This window comes from Bidens hawaiensis, unplaced genomic scaffold (genome assembly GCF_021521415.1).
Source record: "Bidens hawaiensis isolate Kalapana, Puna unplaced genomic scaffold, B.hawaiensis_p1.1 tig00004618_1, whole genome shotgun sequence".
In the NCBI taxonomy this organism is placed as follows: Eukaryota; Viridiplantae; Streptophyta; class Magnoliopsida; order Asterales; family Asteraceae; genus Bidens; species Bidens hawaiensis.
The window spans coordinates 70,273-91,920 of record NW_027491282.1 but is presented as its reverse complement, the minus strand read 5'-3'; the positions used below and the strand labels follow the sequence as shown (position 1 = coordinate 91,920).

The 21,648-nt window shown below is 33.6% G+C and overlaps 1 protein-coding gene and 1 pseudogene across 1 annotated transcript; both read left to right on the top strand.

The window, feature by feature from the left end:
- The first annotated feature begins 142 nt into the window (after positions 1–142).
- LOC143627211 (UDP-glucosyltransferase 29 pseudogene) lies at positions 143–1,808 on the top strand (annotated as a pseudogene).
- Positions 1,809–7,646: 5,838 nt separating this feature from the next.
- On the top strand, positions 7,647–9,373 carry LOC143627244 (uncharacterized). The gene is made up of 5 exons (XM_077097115.1): positions 7,647–7,832; positions 7,914–8,041; positions 8,292–8,364; positions 8,446–8,550; positions 9,149–9,373. Exons 1-5 carry the CDS (start codon positions 7,647–7,649, stop codon positions 9,371–9,373), a joined length of 717 nt encoding a protein of 238 aa, XP_076953230.1.
- Positions 9,374–21,648: the final 12,275 nt, after the last annotated feature.

Below are 21,648 nucleotides of genomic sequence, written 5' to 3'. Positions count from 1 at the left end.
AAAATAATGTATTGTCCATTTAAAGGAATATTCCAAAATGCAGGCAAACATTTAGATATCCAACTTAGTAAATTCATATATCCAAAAAACGTACTAACATGTTATTTTTTTCTCTTTATGGCCAAAATAAAGTTAAATTGATTGAAGATTCAAAATATCTAACTAGAAATTAAACCTTTCAAGATATATGTTTGTCTTGTGTTCCACGGTTACAAAATAATAACTGCAATAACGTCCGAGTAATTATATGTGGAAAATATCAACTCTTAACTAAAATCCCGATGCATGTAAATAAAAGATTTCATGCAATTTCTTCCATGTGTAAAGCAACTTTCCATAGTTGCAAAATTAATATATATACACCAACGTTGATCACCACAAACAAACACAACCACCTTCAAATCAAAATTGCATATTTCATACCTTTTGTCTTTTGTTTTTCATAATGACAATGAACAACCAAAAGCTTACTGTTTTGATGTTCCCATGGCTAGGCCATGGTCACATCTCACCCTTCCTAGAACTAGCCAAGAAACTGAGTAACACGAACCTTTTCGACATCTACCTTTGCTCCACTCCTGCTAACCTCAATTCGGTCACCAAAACGCTGAAAAATGAGCGAAGTTTAGCCTCGATTCGATTCGTAGAACTCCCACTTCCCACATTACCTGAACTTCCACCAAACCTTCATACCACCAATGGCCTCCCTATCCATCTTATGCCTGTTCTCAAACATGCTTTTGACATGTCAAGCCCTCGGTTTTCAAAAATCTTGAAAACCCTAATGCCTGATTTGCTCATTTATGATATTCTACAACCATGGGCTCCAAAGGCGGCTGCCGCCGTTGGAATCCTGTGGTGGTGTTTATCACCACTAGTGTTGCTGCTGCTAATAATACCTATCGTGTCGAGTGCACGGAAGAAAACCGCAAGGATTTAGGGAGTATCATTGGACGTTATAACAATTCAACAAGTGTTATTCTTGTTAAATCGTTTAATAAGATCGAAGGTAAGAATTCTGATTATCTTTCTGTGTTGACTGGTAAAAAGATTGTGCATTTGGGTCCACTGCGCGTCACGTGAACATGAAAGAAAACAGTGTGATCGAGTGGCTTGACAAAAAAAGCACTGGATCCACTGTTTTTGTTTCTTTCGGGAGTGAATATTTTCTTACTAGTGGTGATTTGGAAGATATAGCACATGGGTTGGAAATGAGTAACATGAATTTCATATGGGTTTTAAGGTTCCCAAAAGGACAAAAAGAGATAAAGCTTTCTGAAGCTTTGCCATTAGGGTTTCTTGAAAGGGTAAAAGATAGGGGTTTATTAGTCGAAGGGTGGGCCCCACAAACAAGAATTTTAGGACACAAAAATGTTGGTGGTTTTGTGAGTCATTGTGGTTGGAGTTCAGTCATGGAAGCTATGAAGTTTGGTGTCCCAATAATAGCCATGCCCATGCAGTTTCACCAGCCGGTCAACGCTCGGTTGGTTGTCGAAGTTGGGATCGGTGTGGAGGTGGTGAGGGATGGGAACGGGCGGCTCGGGCGCAAGAACGTGGCGGTGGTTGTGCAGAATGTGATGGTGAGTAAGTTAGGGGAAGGTGTGAGGGAAAAAACCAAGAAAATGAGTGCTGCATTGAGGGTTAAAGGAGAGATGGAGATTGAGGCTGCAGTGGAGGAGCTGCTGCAACTATGCAAGACTGGCGGGGCCCACGATGGCGGCGGTGGCGAAATTGAAGAAGATTCACTTGATGAAAGGGCTGAAAGGTTTATCAAAAAGACTTTGGAAGAGATGAGAAGGCAAGGGTAGGAGTCATCATCTTTAGGAGTTAATTACTTAATTTACATGTGATAATATGTTACTATTTAGACTTTCACAAGAACTTTTTTTTTGGTATTGTGGAGGTAAGTTTTTCTTTTCAGCATGTTCTGGTTTTTAATGACATGTTCGTAAAAGAAATCAACCCCTGCATTTAGTTTTTATATCTATGATTAAGTTTTGGTTTAAGAGGAAGGCTACCCTCTGTTGTGTAGCCTAACCAAGTATCGATCTCAAGACCTTTGAGTGTACGTTTTAGAGGTTTTATCTTTGTTAAAGTATTTATAAAGACCCCTAAAATAATCTTGTTACAATCAACAATCATGAATTTCATAAACAACGTAATATATCGAAATCAAATGATTTATGAGGCATAAATGTTATTTTAATTCAGAAATTTGTAATTTTAGAAGGTGAAGCAACTTGATGCGATTGAAAAGTAACGAGTGAATGCAATATTAAAACCCATATATCATATATGAAATATCTTCTCTTTTTAAAATTTGATTCAGTTCAATATTTTCTTGATATTGATCATGCGTGCTAATTTAGTAAACAAACTTTTGAGCTTACTTAGCCTCAAGGCTTACGTATTTAATGCATAAATTTTAGGTTATATTCAAATTGGGTCTTTTAAGATTTAATTTAGTCTAGGGTTTTTGTTGAAATCTATAGCAAATAATAATGTTGAAAATATTAATGAGATTATTAGTTCTAAAATAATTGTTTTGGTTTTGTATGTTGAATTGAGCCAAGATCAATTTGGGCTAAACATAAGCAAGGCTAGTTGTGAGGAGTCTTGGGCTAGTGCTTGTTAGAGTTGGTGATGGGCTCGAAGATAGTGTTGCACTCGTGGGCTGGACTTAGACTCATCAAGGCGTATTAAAAGAAAAGAGAGAAAGGGTTGTACATTTGAGACCGAAAAAATCATCTCTGATCTCATATTCTCTCTCTCGATCTTCATCTTCATTAGATTTTGGGTTTTATCACGTTGATTGTCTAGTTCTTTTTTGTGATTCTAGTTGTATTTGTTTTGTTTGTCAAGTTGTCGTGTTCATGATCTGAATTTTGATGTTCGTTTGTTTAAGTTCGTATTTCTCCATTTTTCTTGAGTAATAAACAATTTTTGTTATGAGAATAAGAGTTTAAATTCTGGTTTTGAGTTTTTATATGATATACGTGTCTGTAAACCCGATAAACATACACTTTAAGGTGTATAGAGTGGGAGCAGGATGAATTGGGATGGAATGCAAAATACATCGTTACTAATGATTTGTCTTTATACGTGGTGAGATGTGCCATTGATCTTAATGTTGAGATTAAAAAAAATCAAGAATATATTGGATTTGATATTAGGTATTATAATAATAAATTAAATGATAAAAACATTTATTATTATTATTATTATTATTATTATTATTATTATTATTATTATTATTATTATTATTACTTAATGTTAACAATATTTTTATAATTAAAAAAGATTTTAGGATGGATTGGATGAAAAGTGAACTCATTTATGTAATTTTAGGTTAGATGGTCGGGATGAGTGAAAAAAGTACGTATTTTTAACACCTTTAAGACAGGTATAGCGTTATACCCGATGAAAGGTGTGCGTGCTGATGCGACCTCACTCTAATGGAACATCACGCCATCTTGGTGTGTGAGGCCGCATAAGATAAGGCTGGTGAATGACCTCATGCTCATAAGCCATACAAAATCAATTTTCTTAACTATAAATATTACATTAATTAATTTTCTTTAATTCTTCATCATAGATGGGACTGTAACGACTTTTCATTTCTAGTAATAGGGGTTTGAGTACAAGTACGAATATCATCTCGCTGGTTGAATAAATCTGAATATTATATTTTTATTAACTCATGCACACGTCTATAGGATGATAACAAAATAAATTTAAAGTGGCTCCAGAACTAACAAGAAATGATATTAAACGAACATTCAGTCTCCTGAAGCAACGTTGATGTATCATGCAAATCCGGTGCAACAATGCTTAATAAAGAAACAAAGTAGAAGTAATGTATGCTTGCATCATATTACCTTATATGATTCGAGAACACGGATGTCATGCTATTTGTCAATATAATGAAGACATCCAACCGACTTTTGAGCCAACTGATGACCAACAAGTTAAAACAGGCTAATCGTCTAGAGTTATGCAACCAAAAAAACGTAAAACAACAATGGCTTGGATTTAATTGAACATATTTACAAACCTCGTTTACCTGGCTGCGGTGAGGACCAGATATTTAATGAGTGGTATTTAATTATTGTTTTTAAATAAGTGTTTAATAATAATTAATATTAAATCAGTTATATCTAAAATCACTACAAAAAAAAGCCATTCAGTGGCACACGTTTCTAATGGCATTTAGCTTTTGTGTCACTAATTTAGGTTTTTAATGGCACTTTGTTTGCTTACAGTACATTTTTAGTGGCACTTAGTATTAGTGCCACTATTTATGATTTTAGTGGCACTTTGTGTATGCCACTAAAATCTAGTGTCACGCGTTTTCAATGGCATTTAGCTTTTGTGCCACTAATTTAGGTTTTTAATGGCACTTTGCGTATGCCATCTTTGCTTATAACACATTTTTAGTGGCACTTAGTTTTAGTGCCACTAATTTATGATTTTAGTGGCACATTGCGTGTGCCACTAAAAATCTAGTGTCACCCGTTTTCAATGGCATTTAGCTTTTGTGTCACTAATTTAGGTTTTAATGGCACTTTGCATATGTCATATTTGCTTATAACACATTTTTAGTGGTGCTTAGTTTTAGTGCCACTAATTTATGATTTTAGTGGCACTTTGTGTATGCCACTAAAAATCTAGTGTCACACGTTTTCAATGACATTTTGCTTTTGTGCCATTAATTTAGGTTTTTAATGGCACTTTGTGTATGTCATCTTTGCTTAGCACGTATATTTAGTGGCACATAGTTTTAGTGCGACAAATTTATGATTTTAGTGGTACTTTGTGTATGCCACTAAAAATCTAACGTCATACGTTTTCAATGACATATTCTAAAAATCTTACTTTTAAAAAAAAAGATAAATTTGTTGTATACATACTTTATGTATATAGGGATCAGAGTTAACTAATTAATTAATCTTAAAAAATGGTTGCGTAAAAGTTTAGTTTTGTGATGCAATTTCCAAAAAAAAATACCATACCTTTTAGTAGTGGTTTTAATTATTTCTTCTTGTGCTATAAGTCCCGATCCAGATTTGTCAAACTAATTTGATTTGACTGCTTCATTTGACCTTTTCCTCGAATTTTTTGTAGTTTCGGTTTTCGGGTCAGGTCGGTTCCTGACCCAGGGATGAGCATGAAAGCAAAAATCCGAAATCCGAACCAAAAAACCGACCTGACCGAATGCATTTGGTTCGGTTTCGGTTCTGACTTTCGGTAGGGTTGGTTAGGTTCTGACTTTCGGATAGAGTCTGTTCGGTTCAGCTCAACTTCAAATCTTATTAAACAAATATATGTTCTTCAAGTTCTATTAAACAAATAGAAAATATACTTTTAAAAAGTAGAACATATAATAATTTGTTACGTTGTATACTTTTTTTTATATCCAAAAAAAAAAAAAAAGATTAAATGATAGGCAAATTTAGTACATCATGTACCACCAGACCCTATATCGTTTGGTATTGAATTAGGCTTATGAAGGAAATCAAAAGATGAACTTCATTCTCTAAATCGGTTTTTGCAAATTTTCTCAGAAGATACCATTAACTGTGTACACAAAGTCAAACTGAGTTTTGACATTCAGAAATGAATTAAATTTGACTAAGTCAAAAGCATCAGGTCCACTAAATGAAATTGCTACATAAAAATCAACAGGTCCACTATTGAAGTTTTGCATTTGTTTCAAAGCAATTCCTTATTGGGAAAGAGGTCCATATAATCTCTAAAGTGTTTGTCATATAACAAAGAGGTAATCCTTTGGATTTTATTAGTAGGGGTATATCAGTCAAACAACAAGCTATCAAAAAGAGTTAATACTTATTATCATGTTTATCTCTGCAGGAATCTGCTTGTATAGTAACCTTTTCCGTCATTGTATGATATGATTTCTAAGCCCGAGTTTCACATATCGAGATCGTGAGCCTAAACGAGCTTTTTGTATAATAACTATTATTATATATAAACATACGGGACTTTTAATAAACATAAACCTATGTGCCACTAAAATTAAACGTGAACATCATTCTATTGTATCTAAAAAGAACATAACCAAGCGACACCAATTAAAATTAAACGTGAACATCATTCCATTGTATCTAAAAAGTATAAAAATTACTTTTGTTTATTATACATGCCAGTCAACATTTACTCAAATATTTAGTTGGTTTGTAAACGAACCGAACAGAAACGATTGAACACGAGCATTTATAGGCTTCTAAACGAACCGAACGACACATGCTCATGTCTGTTCGTTTAACTTTAACCGAACAACGATCGAACACGAGTAATTAAACGAACAAGGTTTTACAGTACGTGTTCGTTCATTAAGAAACTGAACGTGTTCATTCGTTAGGACAGATGAAAGAACATAACCATACGACACTAATTAAAATTAAACGTGAACATCAATATATTGTATCTAAAAAATATAAAAATTACTTTTGTTCCATTCCTTCAGGTAAAATAATAAAATTAAATGCCTACTCATCAATTCTAAACCTCTAAAAATGGTTTAACCTCCATCAACAAACTGTACTCTTCATTTCTAAACCTCCGCTATGTAGATTCGATTATCTCATCAGAATGTTCAATTTCGTCTCTGATTTCTAAACCTCCGGTATAATTGCTATTCAGATTCACTTATCTCATCTGAATGTTCGATTTTGTTTATGATTTTCTCGATTTGTTGCTATTCGTTTGTTTCTGAACTGTTCGATTTAACTCTAATAGTGATTTGTGTATGACTGAGCTATTAGGTTATTTGTTCATGATTGAAGACAGTTAGGTTAATTGTGATTAGCTTTACCTGTAACAGAGATTTGTGTATGATTGAGCTGTTAGGTTATCGTTTATTGAGATTTCCTTATGATCGTTTTTAGAGATTTCGTTATGATTTAGCTGTTATCGTTTATAGAGATTTCATTATGATTGAACTGTTAAGTTATCGTTTATAGAGATTTCTTTATAATTGAGCTGTTGTTGTTTATAGAGATTTCCTTATGACTGAGCTGTTAGGTTATTGTTTATAGAGATTTGGTCAAACACGCTGTTTAATAATGAATATGATAGTAATGATATTTTTATTGCATGCTTTTTTGAATGGATAGTATGGGTAAACGCAAGAGGCTACATATAATTTCTAGCGACTTGGAAGAGACTATTGAAGAAAATGTTGTAGATCATCCCAATGAAATGAAAGGTGATCAATCAGATTCTGAAGAATGCCAGTCTACAAATGAACAAGGTATCAGTTAACCTAGTGATGTTCGTACTATTTGATCTAGAGAGAGGGTTTCCTATTAAGTTGAATAAATAATTATTGATTGTTAAAATAATGATCTATGAAATTGTATGGAGTACACAGTACCTTGATATGATCTATGAAATTGTATGGAGTACACAGTGCCCTGAATAAATAATTATTGATTGTTAAGATATGTGAACCTTATATCATAGAATGTTAACTCAAACTGAATGTTAAAAAATGTCAGATTCTGTGTACAGTAGTTTACGATTGATTCGGTTCAGTTATTTTTGTTTGGCTGTATCATATTTTTTATTAATTAAAACCTGCTTAGGTGAAAAGAGGTTATACCCAAAAGGCTGAAACATGGAAAATGAATAGTGGTCAAAGAATAGTTGTCACCTTTTATCATTTTGGACAACCCGTGAGGGATGAAGGTAATGAACTTGTTCAGTACCTTGGGACACTTGTGAGGATGTCCGATCATGTATCGATAGAATACTTTGATTGGAGAAAGGTTCCCAAGCAAAAGAAAGAAGATATGTATTCACTAGTTAAGGTATAGTCTTTTATCAAGCTTTATATGTAGTAACTCATTAAGTAAGAGGTATATGCTAATATATATAGTTTTTATTTGTAGTCCAAATTTGTTATTCATCCAAAAGAAACAGATGAGATTAAGAAATGGATCTTCTATGGCATGGGGAAAAAATGGAGAACGTGGAAAGGTTCATTGAAGACACAGGAAAAAATGGAGAACGAGGAAAGGTTCATTGAAGACACGCGCATATGATTCAAGCAAATCCGTTGATGAAATTGTGGCACAACAAATCAAGATTGACAATAGATTGGATCCAACTCAATTTAAAAAACTTGTTACTCGTTGGTTCACTCCGAATTTCAAGTAACAATGATCTATAACTTTGATATACAATATATATAATTATTGAACTAGATTATATAAATCTAATCGTGTATTAATTAACTATTTACCATAGAGTACATGTGATGCTAAAAGATCGAGCCGCTCAAAGATGAAGGAGCCTCTTGTTACCGGGACAAAGTCGTTTGCTAGAATTACTCATGAAGAGGTATTATTTTAGCTATTTTGAATTAAATTATTGTCTTCTTTTTGTTTCTTGTTCCTAACTAAACATCAAACACAATGGCAGGCCATGAATAATAATGGTGTACATCCAACACAAGGAGAACTATATATAAAAACTCACACCCGTAAAGATGGAACAATTGTTGATGAGGAAGCCGCTAAAGTTGTGGTAATGTATATTTATGTAGGGATGAGCTTGATAATTGGTACCGATACCGAATCTGCCGGATACGAAATACCACATCGAATTTGTCGGTTCGGTATCGCTATCGATTTCTATACATCCCAAAATTGTATTAAATACTTGTAATCATGAAAAAAAATAAACTGAAAATTTGATAAAAAAAAATCTAAATAAATGATACTAATGTCATTACATTATGAAAGTCAGTGAAATGTTACATCTTTTCTAGTTTTTACCATTGTACTAAACTTGTGCAGTTAACATAGTGTCCTACAATACAATGCAAAACATAAGAAATATTAGTATATTATTTTTGCAGCCAAAAGATTAATCAAAAACAAGCATATATTTTGATTGCTAACAGGGGGTGAAACGAGCTGATCTGAGCCCGAGCTGAACTCGCAAACTGGCTCAAGATCGATAAGTGAACCTTGGGCTCGGGCTCATTTATTAACATTATACATTACTAGTTTGAAGATATAAAAGTGATCAGTCTAATAACTTAGGAAAACCATCAATTTATAAACATTACGTGTGCTTCGGTCTTTTTCAAAATTACTTACCTTTATTATTTTCTATTTAGGCTTCATTAAAAGCTATTGCAAGTGACTCTACAAGCACAACCGGAGATCTAGGTGATTTTTCAAATGATGACTACTCAAAAGTTAAAGGCCCGGAGAAAAGGGGATACGTTCGATTAGTTGAAAGGATGCCGACCGCAAAAAGTAAAGGTGATTCTTCAACAAAATCACAAAAAAATGATCATTTAATGAATGTTGTCAATGTTATGTTGAACATTATTCAATAACATATTCCTAATGCAAACTTGTCGTCGGTTCTTAGCGATATGAACATAAAGGTACTCACTTTCATAAACTATTGTTTATTATTTTTATTGTTACATATCTATATATTAACATTTTTTCTCATTTATATGTTTTAGGTACCGAGTACAATTTCTTCGGTTAACCAAGCATCATCTTCACGAAATAATAATGGTAATTTGTTTTATGTGATTTGTTTGTAACTCGAGATGCAAATCCTAACCGGTTAACCGAACCAAAACCGGTGTTGGAGAAACCGGTTACTTTTCAATTGACTAATGATTAGGAACCGGTTAGGGATTTTCACATAGGAACCATTTAAACGAAACCGGTTAACGAACACACACACACATATATATAATAAAAATATTTGCCTTGTTAGCCGGCTCGAGCTCGACAATGAAACTTGGGCTCGTTTATAGAACGAGCTTATTTTTAGGCTTGGGCTAGTTTAGCTTTTTCACAAGCTCGCAAGCATTGAGATGGTTGATTTTAATAGGTTATTATCGATTTTAGATTAATAATTAAGTATGCTACACAAGTTAGTGTCCATATTATTTACATATTGAAAAGTTTATTTTTTCTTATTAGGCACCTTGCATGAAGATTGAAGATGGTGAAAGAGGTTAACAAGTGTGGTTAAGTTTTTAGTTTTTATTCAAATATTTCTTATTTTCCTTTTTATATGATTGATATTTGACTTGACTTGAGAGTTATTAGACATATAATATGCATATAGAATGCGGTTGGTGTGTGTTTAGAATGCGATTGAAATTTTAGTTGTGGTAAAATATTATAATTTCTATATTTGACGGTTGTATTTTTATTTATGTTGGTAGATGGATAAAAATGCCACTAAAAGTCCAAAATGTTATTAATGGCATACGGATAAAAATGCCACTGAAAGTTCAAAATGTTTTTGTGGCATACAGAACTGAAAACCCAAAATATTATAATGGCATACGGAAGAAAGTGCCACTAAAAGTCCAAAAAAATTTTAATGGCATATGGATAAAAATGCCACTGAAAGTCCAAAATATTTTAACGGCATATGGAAAAAAATGCCACTAAAAGTCCAAAATATTTTTAATGGCATACGGAAAAAAGTGCCACTAAAACCCGAAAAGTTTGTGTGGCAGACGAGAAAAGTGCCACTAAAAAGCTTTAGTGGTAGCGCTTCTAGTGGCACTTTTCTTGTGTGTCACTCATTCCAACAAGGTTCTTTAGTGGCACTTCTTAGGTTTCTTGTGACACTTTTTGTATGCCACTAAATGGCTTTTTATTTGTAGTGAATGAAATTTAAAATTGTGATGTCTCACCAAGTATAACGCCATTTGAATTAGGTTTTTTTTAAGTCAATATCACTATAAAGATAAAAGGATCACTTGCAAACCGTAGGAGGCCTAATTAACAAAATACAAAGAGTTAAATACTAGACAAGCCAAAACAGCCAACAATTTATAATGAAGAATTTACTAAATTAAAGTTGTATCAATCTTTTCAATCCACGCTTAGCCATTTGAATAAGTGAGTGAACTTGAAGGGTGATGAATGATGTATCCTTGAGGTGGCACTGGCCACTGTGTAAGGTTTCACACTCTTCATGTATAGCACATGATAAAAATTGAATTAAGCACCGTTTTCATGACCAAAATGTTCCATGCTATCAACTTTAACTACTTATCACCATCGTTCAAGTCTATTTAATTTGGATTAAAGAAAATGTTGAAAAGGAAGTAGCTAGGAGAGAAGATGGATAAGAAACTAGGCAGTCTACCTACTTTTGTGTGCACATATACAAAAGCATGTGTTTGAATTTTACATTATACATGTACTTTCAACTTTCAAGTATATATTCAATATAATATCTTTTCCCTTCTTCACAATATTTGATATTAGAGTTGGCATAGAATCATACCAATACAATTCCTCTTCATAAGATGAATCTCAGTCGACTGTTAATCCCCAACGTAGTTGTTAGCCGAGATTGAATATGAGCAAAGATAATCGCTAAACGTAAATCTCTAAGTGGTGGGCGCTCAACGTAAATTTCATTGATCAAAATCATAAATAAAAAAAAAACTTATCGTCCAGCTTTCTTTCAAAAGGCTAAAATCATTAGAAAGAAGAGAAAGCAACTTGCAAGCAATAAGAGCTAAAAAAAAGTCAAACATACAAATCAAAAGAACAACAAAACACGAAGCAACAAACTAAATGGGAAAAATTTTACAAAGTTAAACATGTACTAGTCTTCCCAATCCAAGCTTAATTGACTTTCTACTCCTAAGTTTCGCCCACAAAAACGATGTTGCCTTGATGTCGTTAACCACCTTTTCAACCGAAATTGGTATATCCGGGTAAATCTTGTCATTTGTCGTTCTTCAAATCAACCAAAAAGTAATAAACAAGATTGCTTGTATCACTTCACATTTTGCTTCTATGTACGTTTGCTCGAGATGTCCAGTCTCTCTTTGACCGTACAAGATCTGGTTTAATATGCTCAACTGGTTAATAACTTTTCAATTTCTCACAAAAAGCATACGTAACAAAATATCAAAAAGCATTTTCATGTTGACAAATCTTATGCTTAATTAATGGTGGTGGAACTTTTTCCAAAGTCAATGGAGAACGTAGACTTTTATAGACTGTTTTTTGTTACTTTTGTATATGTGTGTATAAAAGTTATATGTTTCAAAGTTTAATTAGCCACAATTGTTTTAGAAATTTAAAGCCGGTGTAGTTTTCATATTAAAAACTAATCTACAAGAAAATTGAAAGAAACACGGATCTAATCTTTTAAGGGCTTAGATTCAATGGATCCATGAGTTACGGGTCAAGTAATTACTAACAAACAATACGAGTTCAATCTCCCAAGTCCGGTGACGGAAACTTGCAAAATAGCCACCGTGAGCTCGTTACGGAAGGACAAGGGGGAGTCTTCCCGTAACCACCCTCCGGCGTGAGAATAAGTACAATTACGATGGATAGAAAGTACTTAAGTATTTAGAGTAGATAGTTGGGAGTGAATGAATACCTCATAGAGATGACAGAGGATATTTATAGCCGAAGGGTAAGGGAATGTGATTGGTCCAGCTGTCCATTTCCAGAAGATGCTTTCGTAACTGCCTGGACACGTGTCCGCTTATGATAGGACGAGCCATATCGGCCATGTGCATGGTTGTAACAACCTGGACACGTGTCTGCATGTGATAGGACGAGCTAATTTGGCCATGTGCATGGTAGGGCCGGCTCTAAGAATGCGAAAAAAATTTTAGGCAAAAGGCGAAATTTTTTTTGCCCCTTAAGTAAAAGAAACATTTTGTTGGATTTAAACAATTTAATTTTAAATGAGCTTATTTGATAATGATTTGAGTTGTGTAAAAAACTTTTGTATAAAAATAATCTTAAAATTGTCTTAAATAAGACTATAACTCACAACATTTTGGTTAGATGTAATAGCTCTTTACCACTAGACCAAGCTAGTAGTTATGTAATTGTGTTGAAACATTGATTATACATATTTTTTTTATAAAAATACATATAACTTTTTTTGAAGAAAAAAAATTTCGGACCTAGCGGGGTGTCGGGCCTGTGGCCGTCGACTACCCTGCCATACCTCAAAGACGGCCCTGGTACTGCATGGTTGTAACAACCTCGCTAGATGTCATTATTCTATTGGCCGTTACGTCTCGTGCTTTCCAAGAAAAGATCTTGGTAAATCTTCTAGAAATGAGTTGGTTAATTACAGTTGTCCTCTAATATTACATTTTGGTCATCTCTGCGAGTGGGAACAGTACCCTGCGGATAACTTCTGAGGGTGTCTGGATCCTCCCGCACATAGTCTCTAGGACTTGTTATTGTTCTTTCTTTATCTTGAGTTATGCGGGTGATTTATATGTGTAACATCGTGAAAATTTCGAGTTTAAAATATAAACTTTCCAAAGTATAGGGACTAAAAATGCCAAATTCCAAACTTGAGGGTCAAAAAAATGAAAAATCTGTTTTCCTGACCCATCGCGCTACGCGATGGATCAGAAGGAAGACCCATCGCGCACCGCGATGGGATGTCTGACAGCGAGACGCGTGGCACGACACGTGTCCCGACACGTGGCCACACGTGGCAGACCTATGTGATTCACTTGGGCTACGTCGCGGTACGCGACGGGTGCCCAGGAGGCGGTCGCGTACCGCGATGGGACCCAAGATTTTGCCTGTAAATAGCAGCCTCGGGTCTTCATATTTTCACACACAAATTCAGTCTCTCTTTCTCTCTCTAACATCTCTCTACACCTCAATATCCATACCATCAATCCACCTCGATAAACGTGCCCCGATTTCCTCGTTTTATGTACCGACGTTTCCTCGAAGTGCGTGCCACCCTCCACCCACATATCAAAAGCGTTTGTTCTCGAAGTACGTGCCAACGTGTGTTGAAGTTTTGGCATTCATTGATTTGCGTGTCGAGAAAAGAGTTGATCAAGAAGTAAAGCGGCGTCGGAGTGCTGCTCGATTTCGTAGGGTTTCCAATACGCCAATAAGGTTAGGCGTAATGTCAATTGAATATAATATAATATTATATTAAAGGCTTAAGCCTTAAGTCGAGGTTATACTCGATACCTCGATAAAAGAGAAATAAACATAACAAAGAAATGAATGAAAGATAAGATATTGGATATAATTACGTATATATGTGTGTAAGTATATATGTATGCTCTTTGTTATGAAAATATTATTTAATGAATAATGAGTATAATTAAATAATAAAAGAAAAAGAATACGTTTCTTGGAGAAGAAGAAACGTCGGGTTTTTAATATAAACTAAAGGTTTATAATTTACTTTTAAACTAAAGGTTTTCAAGTAAAAGAAAATGAACTAAAGGTTCATCGAGGTTGAGATATAAAATAAGACTAAAGGTCTTAAGCCGGATCGTGTATCCGACTAACAAATATTTATACTTGTACTATAGGTGCGAGATTAAGAAGGGAAAGACCCTTGGACGGTGAGTGAAGCCGATCCTAAAGCGAAAAGGTGAATACACCCCCAAACTTTTATAACTTATTTTAAAATGAGTCAATGTGTTATATGAAATTGTTTACAAGGAACTATGTGTTCCTAAAACCGTTATGAATAAGGGTATAAACCTAGCCCTCAGGCTGTGGTATACGTATGTCTGGATCCTCACATAGGTGGTACTATGCGATGAATGGGCACGATCGCACCATCCTTGGTCGTAGGACGCTCTCCTGCAGGGAGTACGACCGTTGTGTATATTTACGGGTACTTAACTAAGTCGAACGCTGCAGTGTTTGCTGAGGTGACCTAGAGTTGAGGGCTCGTGTTTATAATGTGTTATTTGACTTTGTTATTCCTAAGCCACGTTGGGCCGAGGCAGACGTTGTCTAGAGGGGTAATAAAGTAAAAGAAAATATTTTTGCCTCAGCGTGTTCACCAGTATTCGTTGCTGACGTATTTTCTTACATTTTGCAGGTGAACAAGATTAGCACTTGGAAATGTCGAAGTGCTTTGAATATCCGATGGCTTGGATTTATTCTAAAACTTAATATATGATGGTTTGTAAGTATAAACAAGTAATGTTTTGTTAACAACTCTAACGGGTGTTTTATAATCCCGTCTTTTGAATGTATATATAAAAGTTATATTTTGATCCTTAAAGATTTATAAGTCTTCCGCAAACTAACGCAACTCTGATTTATTTACAATTATGGTACCAACTATTGGGTCACACGCCTAGGCCTAAGATGTGGGTGTGACAATATGTTCCGCGGGTGACTTCTGAGGGGGTCATCTTTCACCCACTGGTGGTCTTTAAGGGTATTTGAGTCTTTTTAATACCCTACCTCCATAGAAATAGATAAGCTTAATATTTGTAATAACAAAAAAATTACCGGCTAGAAAAAATCATTCTCTGCATGCATGTTGGTAGTTTTTTATTTTCAATATAAATTAAGTTCTTAATTTTTAACATCATTAGATATACATAACAGATATTTTGTGCAAAAATGAAGCTAGGTTCTTTCAGATTCCGCAAACAATGTTTCTCATTACTTCACGTAAGCAAATGAAAATACAAAAACATATGATTATATATATGAAGTAAAAAAATGGAGTTACACTCCATTCTAAAATAATTACATATAAACTTCAAATCTATCGAAAGCTTTGATCACAAGCTACGTAAGTGTAACATGAAAATAGTGAATATCCAAGCATATTTAGACACTAAAAAACGTAAGATATTCTAGTAAATCTGAATCAATTAAGCGATCGCTTTTAGGGTTCTTCGGGTATGCTCTCAAGCATGACTTCATTGTTAGGACTCCATGTATGATCATGAACTATAGACACACGACTTGCGGGCATCTTTGTGAGCTCTTTAGCGACGTTCTTGAAACTGAGAGTTCCTGATCCACGCTCACATTTTGATAACATCATCATTGCTTCTTCCTTGCTCATTATCACTTTAACCCTCACCGTACCCCTGTTCTGATTGTCACAAGGGCTTGAGTGCTTCATATCGCGATTAGATACATATTGAGTGACCCCTTTAGTGACAACCTTTTTGTGTACGTCTAGATCATCTCTAGCTACGTAATTTGAAGATTTATTGCTATTCTTCTTAAACTTGCATCTTGCAAGACAAGAGCTCAAGAAGCAAAGCATTGTGCAAAACAAAGGAGTATTAATGAAGGCGGATTAGTCGAAAATCTGCCTATATGTTTTTAAAGATGATGTTGATGAGGAGTTGATGTAGAACCAAAGGCTTTAAAGTTTTATAACTTGTGGATGTTACAAGTACTCCCTATTTCTATAGAGTGGAATGCGGGTTTAAAGTTTGCGTATGAATTGGACTACACTAGTTTCCAAAAAAACATGTTTTAATTTTCCAATAGCAATAATAATAATAATAATAATAATAATAATAATAATACAATAGTATAAAAAGAACAATTGGTGATGTTTTATAAAAGTCGTTGTACGTATAATATTTATATCAATTAAAATAAGTAAAAGGTTACTCATGGGACATGTGATTGCATAAATATATATACGAATTTTAAGCATTTGCAGCATGTGAATATAACTTTGCGTATCTTTATTTTTACATGTAAATTAAACTCTATTGTTGAATGTTGATGGCTAAATCTTAAATTATTTATTTTACTTATCTAAGGGGAAATTGACTAAATAGTTTTTCAAACTTTTTATATCGTTTAAATGAAACCGCCCATGGTAATAAGAAGTTAGAAACAAATTATTGGGATTTATATAAACATGCACAAAAGCTTTCTTCATCCTTATAATATTTTTTTCTGGAAAACAAGTATTTCCTACCTTAAAATCCTCCACACTTTGCTTTTACAATAACTTAAACCCATTACCTTATTTTTGTGAGATTGGACATCATATCGCTAGACCAATATTTAATGAGGTTTAGAAATTATATGAGTTTAGACTTCAGACTACGCAAAAAGCATATACTTTTGTTATAATTGTACACTCCAGGAATGTTTAGTTTTGCATGAATTTCTACTTGATTTTCATATATACTAAAAACAACTAATTTATTTGGGGAATCTTTTAAGTAACAACTAATTTATTTGGGGAATCTAAGTACTTTTTACCTTTTACAATCCCCAAAGAAAACATAGTATATGAAACTTTTAATTACTTCAATTGTAACATACACATGTTAGATGTTTATGTTAACCGATATTATTCGTTTTACTCTAAATAACTAATTTTGTTTTTATCAACCGGGTGATCGAGGATTTTTTCAATATGTAACTCATATGCAATTATCAGAACTATATTTAATGTAAATTATCCTCTTATACATAATCAACACGTTACGTGTTGATATTATTTAAGGTCAAATATTACTTATAAGACAAGCATCTCTCATATGCATCACCAGTTTGAGATTTGTGTCTAGAATGAACGTTACATTCAATCAAAAGATAATTATGAAGCATAAAACAACCTAACAACAATAAAACAATATATAAATGCAAGTGAAATAAAGATACAACGATACATGAGGCCATGAGCTGATGAGCATAATATGTAGATTCAACTCAATGAATTTACACATGAGCATGATAATTATGATATTGTTTAGTTTGTGTAGACATATATTGTATTAGAATATAGCCTGTGTAATACACGGATGTTAAAAAAAATATGACAAAAAAGTTAAATTTAATAATATACGTAATAACCTATCTCATGTATTCATAACATATAAATAATGATAAATAAAATTTAATAATTCATAAATATCTAAAAATCTCATTTAATACATTTAAAGTTACATTTGGCTTTGTTAGTAATTCTATATAAATAGTAGAGTGATGTTACCGTACAATAATTGTTTAACATACGATATGAACGCGAATCACGCTCAAAGGCAAAAACAAAAGCGTTCAAAGACAAAAATACTAAAATGGTCAGCCAAAAACTAAAACGCTCAGCCATAAATTAAAACGCTCAGCCAAAAATACTAAAACGCTCAAAAACGGTTTTCATGAAGAAAAGTAAAATATTGATCGATTAACGATCAAAAACTGTTTATGTCGGTGAACCAATGATAAATTATATGTATTGACGATTTCGAGATCTTGTGATGTGATTTCATGGATCGGTTTTATGAATATAAGTATTCTTGTACCTAATGTACGTTAAGCAATTATTGTATTATATATTTTCTTATAAATAGTAATAGTATTAGCTAGCATCCTAGTTAGTAATTTTATTAAATGAAATGTGAAAGAATGTTTTGTTTTAATAGTATAGGTAGATTTTCAATGTTTGTAACGATGGTTATGAAATTGCCTCTTTTTATTAACAGTCAACGGAATTCAGTCTTAGGCTGAGTTTTGAACTTTAATATGAAATTTGTATCATAAATTAGTCAACATTGATAAAAATAAAAATGCTAGAGATATGAAGAAGCTTCACCACAAATAAGTTAGGTTTCTTAGATGTAACACTTGATGTAGGTGGTCTCGATTCTCAGAGAAAGACATCCATTTGTTTGTTTGTTGCCTCTTCCATTCCCACCAAACCGTTTGCCAATTTATTACTCTCTCCGTCTCTCTATAAGTGTTATAGTTTGAAAAATTTTTGCTTAACAACTGATTATAATACCCTGACATATATAAAAGATAAAATTTAAGAAAGTTTGAATGATTGATTTGTGTAAGGGTAAACTTGAAAATTAGTTAATAAATTTTGAAAGTTGACATTTATAATTGGACAAACTAAAAAGAAAGTGTGGACACTTTCAAATGGACGGAGGGAGTATTATTTTTAAAGCCACTTTATTAAAACTGCACCACTCATGGTTAGAAAATCCTAATCGAGAGGGAAATAAAAGAAACAGATACATACTAAGAAGCTGATTTCTAAGCCGCTCTACTAAGCATTAATCTAAAATTACGATTACTTGAAGAAAACCAAAAAAAAAAAAAAAGACATCAAAACGATTCAATCGAAAAAGAGTGTTTTGAAACTCTATATAGCCTCTTTTCGAGCTCTCTAGATTATCCATATTATTGCCTCTTTTATTTTTATTTAATTGGTGTCATTTTATTTTAGTTACATATCAGTTTATTTTGGAAGTGAATTTTTTGCGAAAAAACAATATTTTTCTAATCAGATGAGTTTATGTGTGTTTTTAATTATTGTTTGATGCTTTAATATATAATTGAAGCATAGGCTGTTGCGTTTAGGGGTATTCGAATCAGACTCGAATAATTCGAAATTTGATTCGACTCGCATTCGAATTTGATGGTTCGAATTCGATTTTTAGTCATTCGAATTCGATTCGGTTCGAACTCGATTTTAGTAATCAAATTTCGAATCGAATACGAATTTATAATCATAAATTCGTATTCGATTCGAAATTCGAATTCAAATTATACATTTTATTTTTATTAGATATATACATACTTATGAAAAGATAAACTACATAAATCTTTTGAGTTATAGAGATTAAAAATAGAAAGTTTATCATTTTGGTTAATAATTAATGTAATTGAACGTTAGCATTGAATATTTAGGATGTGATAACTTTAAATGATTTATTTATTTTATAGATTTGTACTTTTTGTGGTTTAAAAACTCAAATTTATAGAGGGTTTGAAATAGAAATGTATTTTTTTAACTGAATTCGAATTCGATTCACACTTCATTTTTGAATCGAAACGAATTTCGAATTGGCTATTCTGAATTCGAATCGAATCGAATTTGTTGAATCTATTTCGAATTCGAATCCAGCTTCAAAATTTCAAAATTTGAATAATTCGATTCGAATAAATTCGAATATTCAAAATTCGATTAGTTGAACACTCCTAGTTGCGTTATTTGACAAATTCTTAGTTAAAAAACTTAACAGGAAAAAAAAAAGGGAAAAGTTACATTTTTATATTTAGTGACACACATCATGACCACTAAACCTATAATGTTCTTTATACATATTTTTTTAATCTCTCATGTTGCACGTATATTTATTTTACTTGTCAAATAAAAGAAAAAAAAGAGTTTGTTATGTGCCAGCCTCATGGGTTTATGGAACAAGTCATTCATTTGTTTTTATTATTTATGTCATATTATTTTTAATTAATTATGTTGTTGAGTTAGTTAAAGATGGATAATGGGTGGTTAAACTCTCCCATGTCCACCATGTTCCAGTAGCAACATTCTAGCAGTGGTTGTTTGTATGTTATCCTATTTAAGGATCATTTCTTAAGTTAATTATTATGAATGAAGAATATCAATTAGTCTCAATTTTCTCTCTATTTGCTAATCTGGATTCCCGTCTATTTTCTATGGCCAACGATTAATTGTTGGAACCACAATAGTGGTATCAAAGCCGTCGTGATCCCCCAACCCATGGCTGCTCAAACTCTATCCGAAACTGAGTTCTATCAATGGATGAACGAATCCCTTGTGAAACTCGAGTATCAATTTCAAACCGCATTCACCGCGCTCCAATCGATCCGGACCGCGCTTGAAGCCCGTGACAACCCGTCAACTCCACCAACAGTTTCTGCCACCACAATGTCAACATCGACCCCATCACCACCCACCGTTGTCATCAACCCACGGGTTTCCTCCACCACACCACCACAATCACCGGCCCTAAAAACCGCCACCCCACCTGCCTTTAAAACCGCACCAACATCAGCCCAAAAACAGATGCCTCCACATATGCCGTCTACACCGAAATGCCTAAAGGCATTTGTTGAGCAACCGATGACGGCTGTTGTGAAACCAGTGAATCAGAAGAATGGATTTGTGCCTGTTGCAGCTTCAAAAGCAAACGCCACGATTGTGGAATGGTTAGTTACTGGTTATTCTAGCCGCCTACTATGTTACGATGTAAAGGTCATAGTATCATGTCTTGTTGACTCTATCATGGGTCCAAATAGTCTTATTAACCTGTGGCGTCCACCATGGCTCTTGAGTATCAACACTCCGAATTCCACCGAAAGAAGCGAGTGGCGACCACCGTGGTTTCGCCAAATCCTTTTCGGGTTCTCCATGTTGCTTGTTTCTAACCTTACGGACAAGGTTTTCTTAAGAGGGGTGGAATGTTATGTGCCAGCCTCATGGGTTTATGGAACAAGTCATCCATTTGTTTTTATTATTTGTCATGTTATTTTTAATTAATTATGTTGTTAAGTTGGTTAAGGATGGATAATAGGTGGTTAAACTCCCATGTTCACCATGTTCCAGTAGCAACATTCTAGTAGTGGTTGTTTGTTTGTTATCCTTATTTAAGGATCATTTCTTAAGTTAATTATTATGAATGAAAAATATTAATTAGTCTCAATTTTCTCTCTATTTGCTAATCTGGATTCCCGTCTATTTTTTTTGGCCAACGATTAATTGTTGGAATCACAACAGAGTTTTAGCCATTTGCCTATATCTTTAAACCCGAGAGTTCCTCCATGACTACATTTTGAGAGCAGTGCAGTTGCCTCTTTCTTCGTTTTCAACACGTTTATTTTCATTGTCACCCCGACACCGTCATTTTAACAACGTCGTGCTTATGTTCATGTTTCACATACTAACCATCTCCCCCACATTGTTTGGACAATTGAACCGCGTTATTCCTCAACATAAATCCTTCAATGGAGCTAGATGTCACAAAACTATGCATTGTCACGGTTAGGAACACAAATATTTAATTAACTATGCATCGTCTATAAGGCCATGTGTAGTAGAGGGGCT

What these genes read in the sequence shown, in the direction of transcription:
- LOC143627244 (XM_077097115.1), top strand. Translation starts at nt 7,647, where the DNA reads ATGAATAGTGGTCAAAGAATAGTTGTCACCTTTTATCATTTTGGACAA. An exon ending in ATATGTATTCACTAGTTAAG is followed by an intron (nt 7,833 to 7,913) that starts GTATAGTCTTTT and finishes TTTTATTTGTAG; the next exon opens with TCCAAATTTGTTATTCATCC. An exon ending in AAAATGGAGAACGAGGAAAG is followed by an intron (nt 8,042 to 8,291) that starts GTTCATTGAAGA and finishes TGATGCTAAAAG; the next exon opens with ATCGAGCCGCTCAAAGATGA.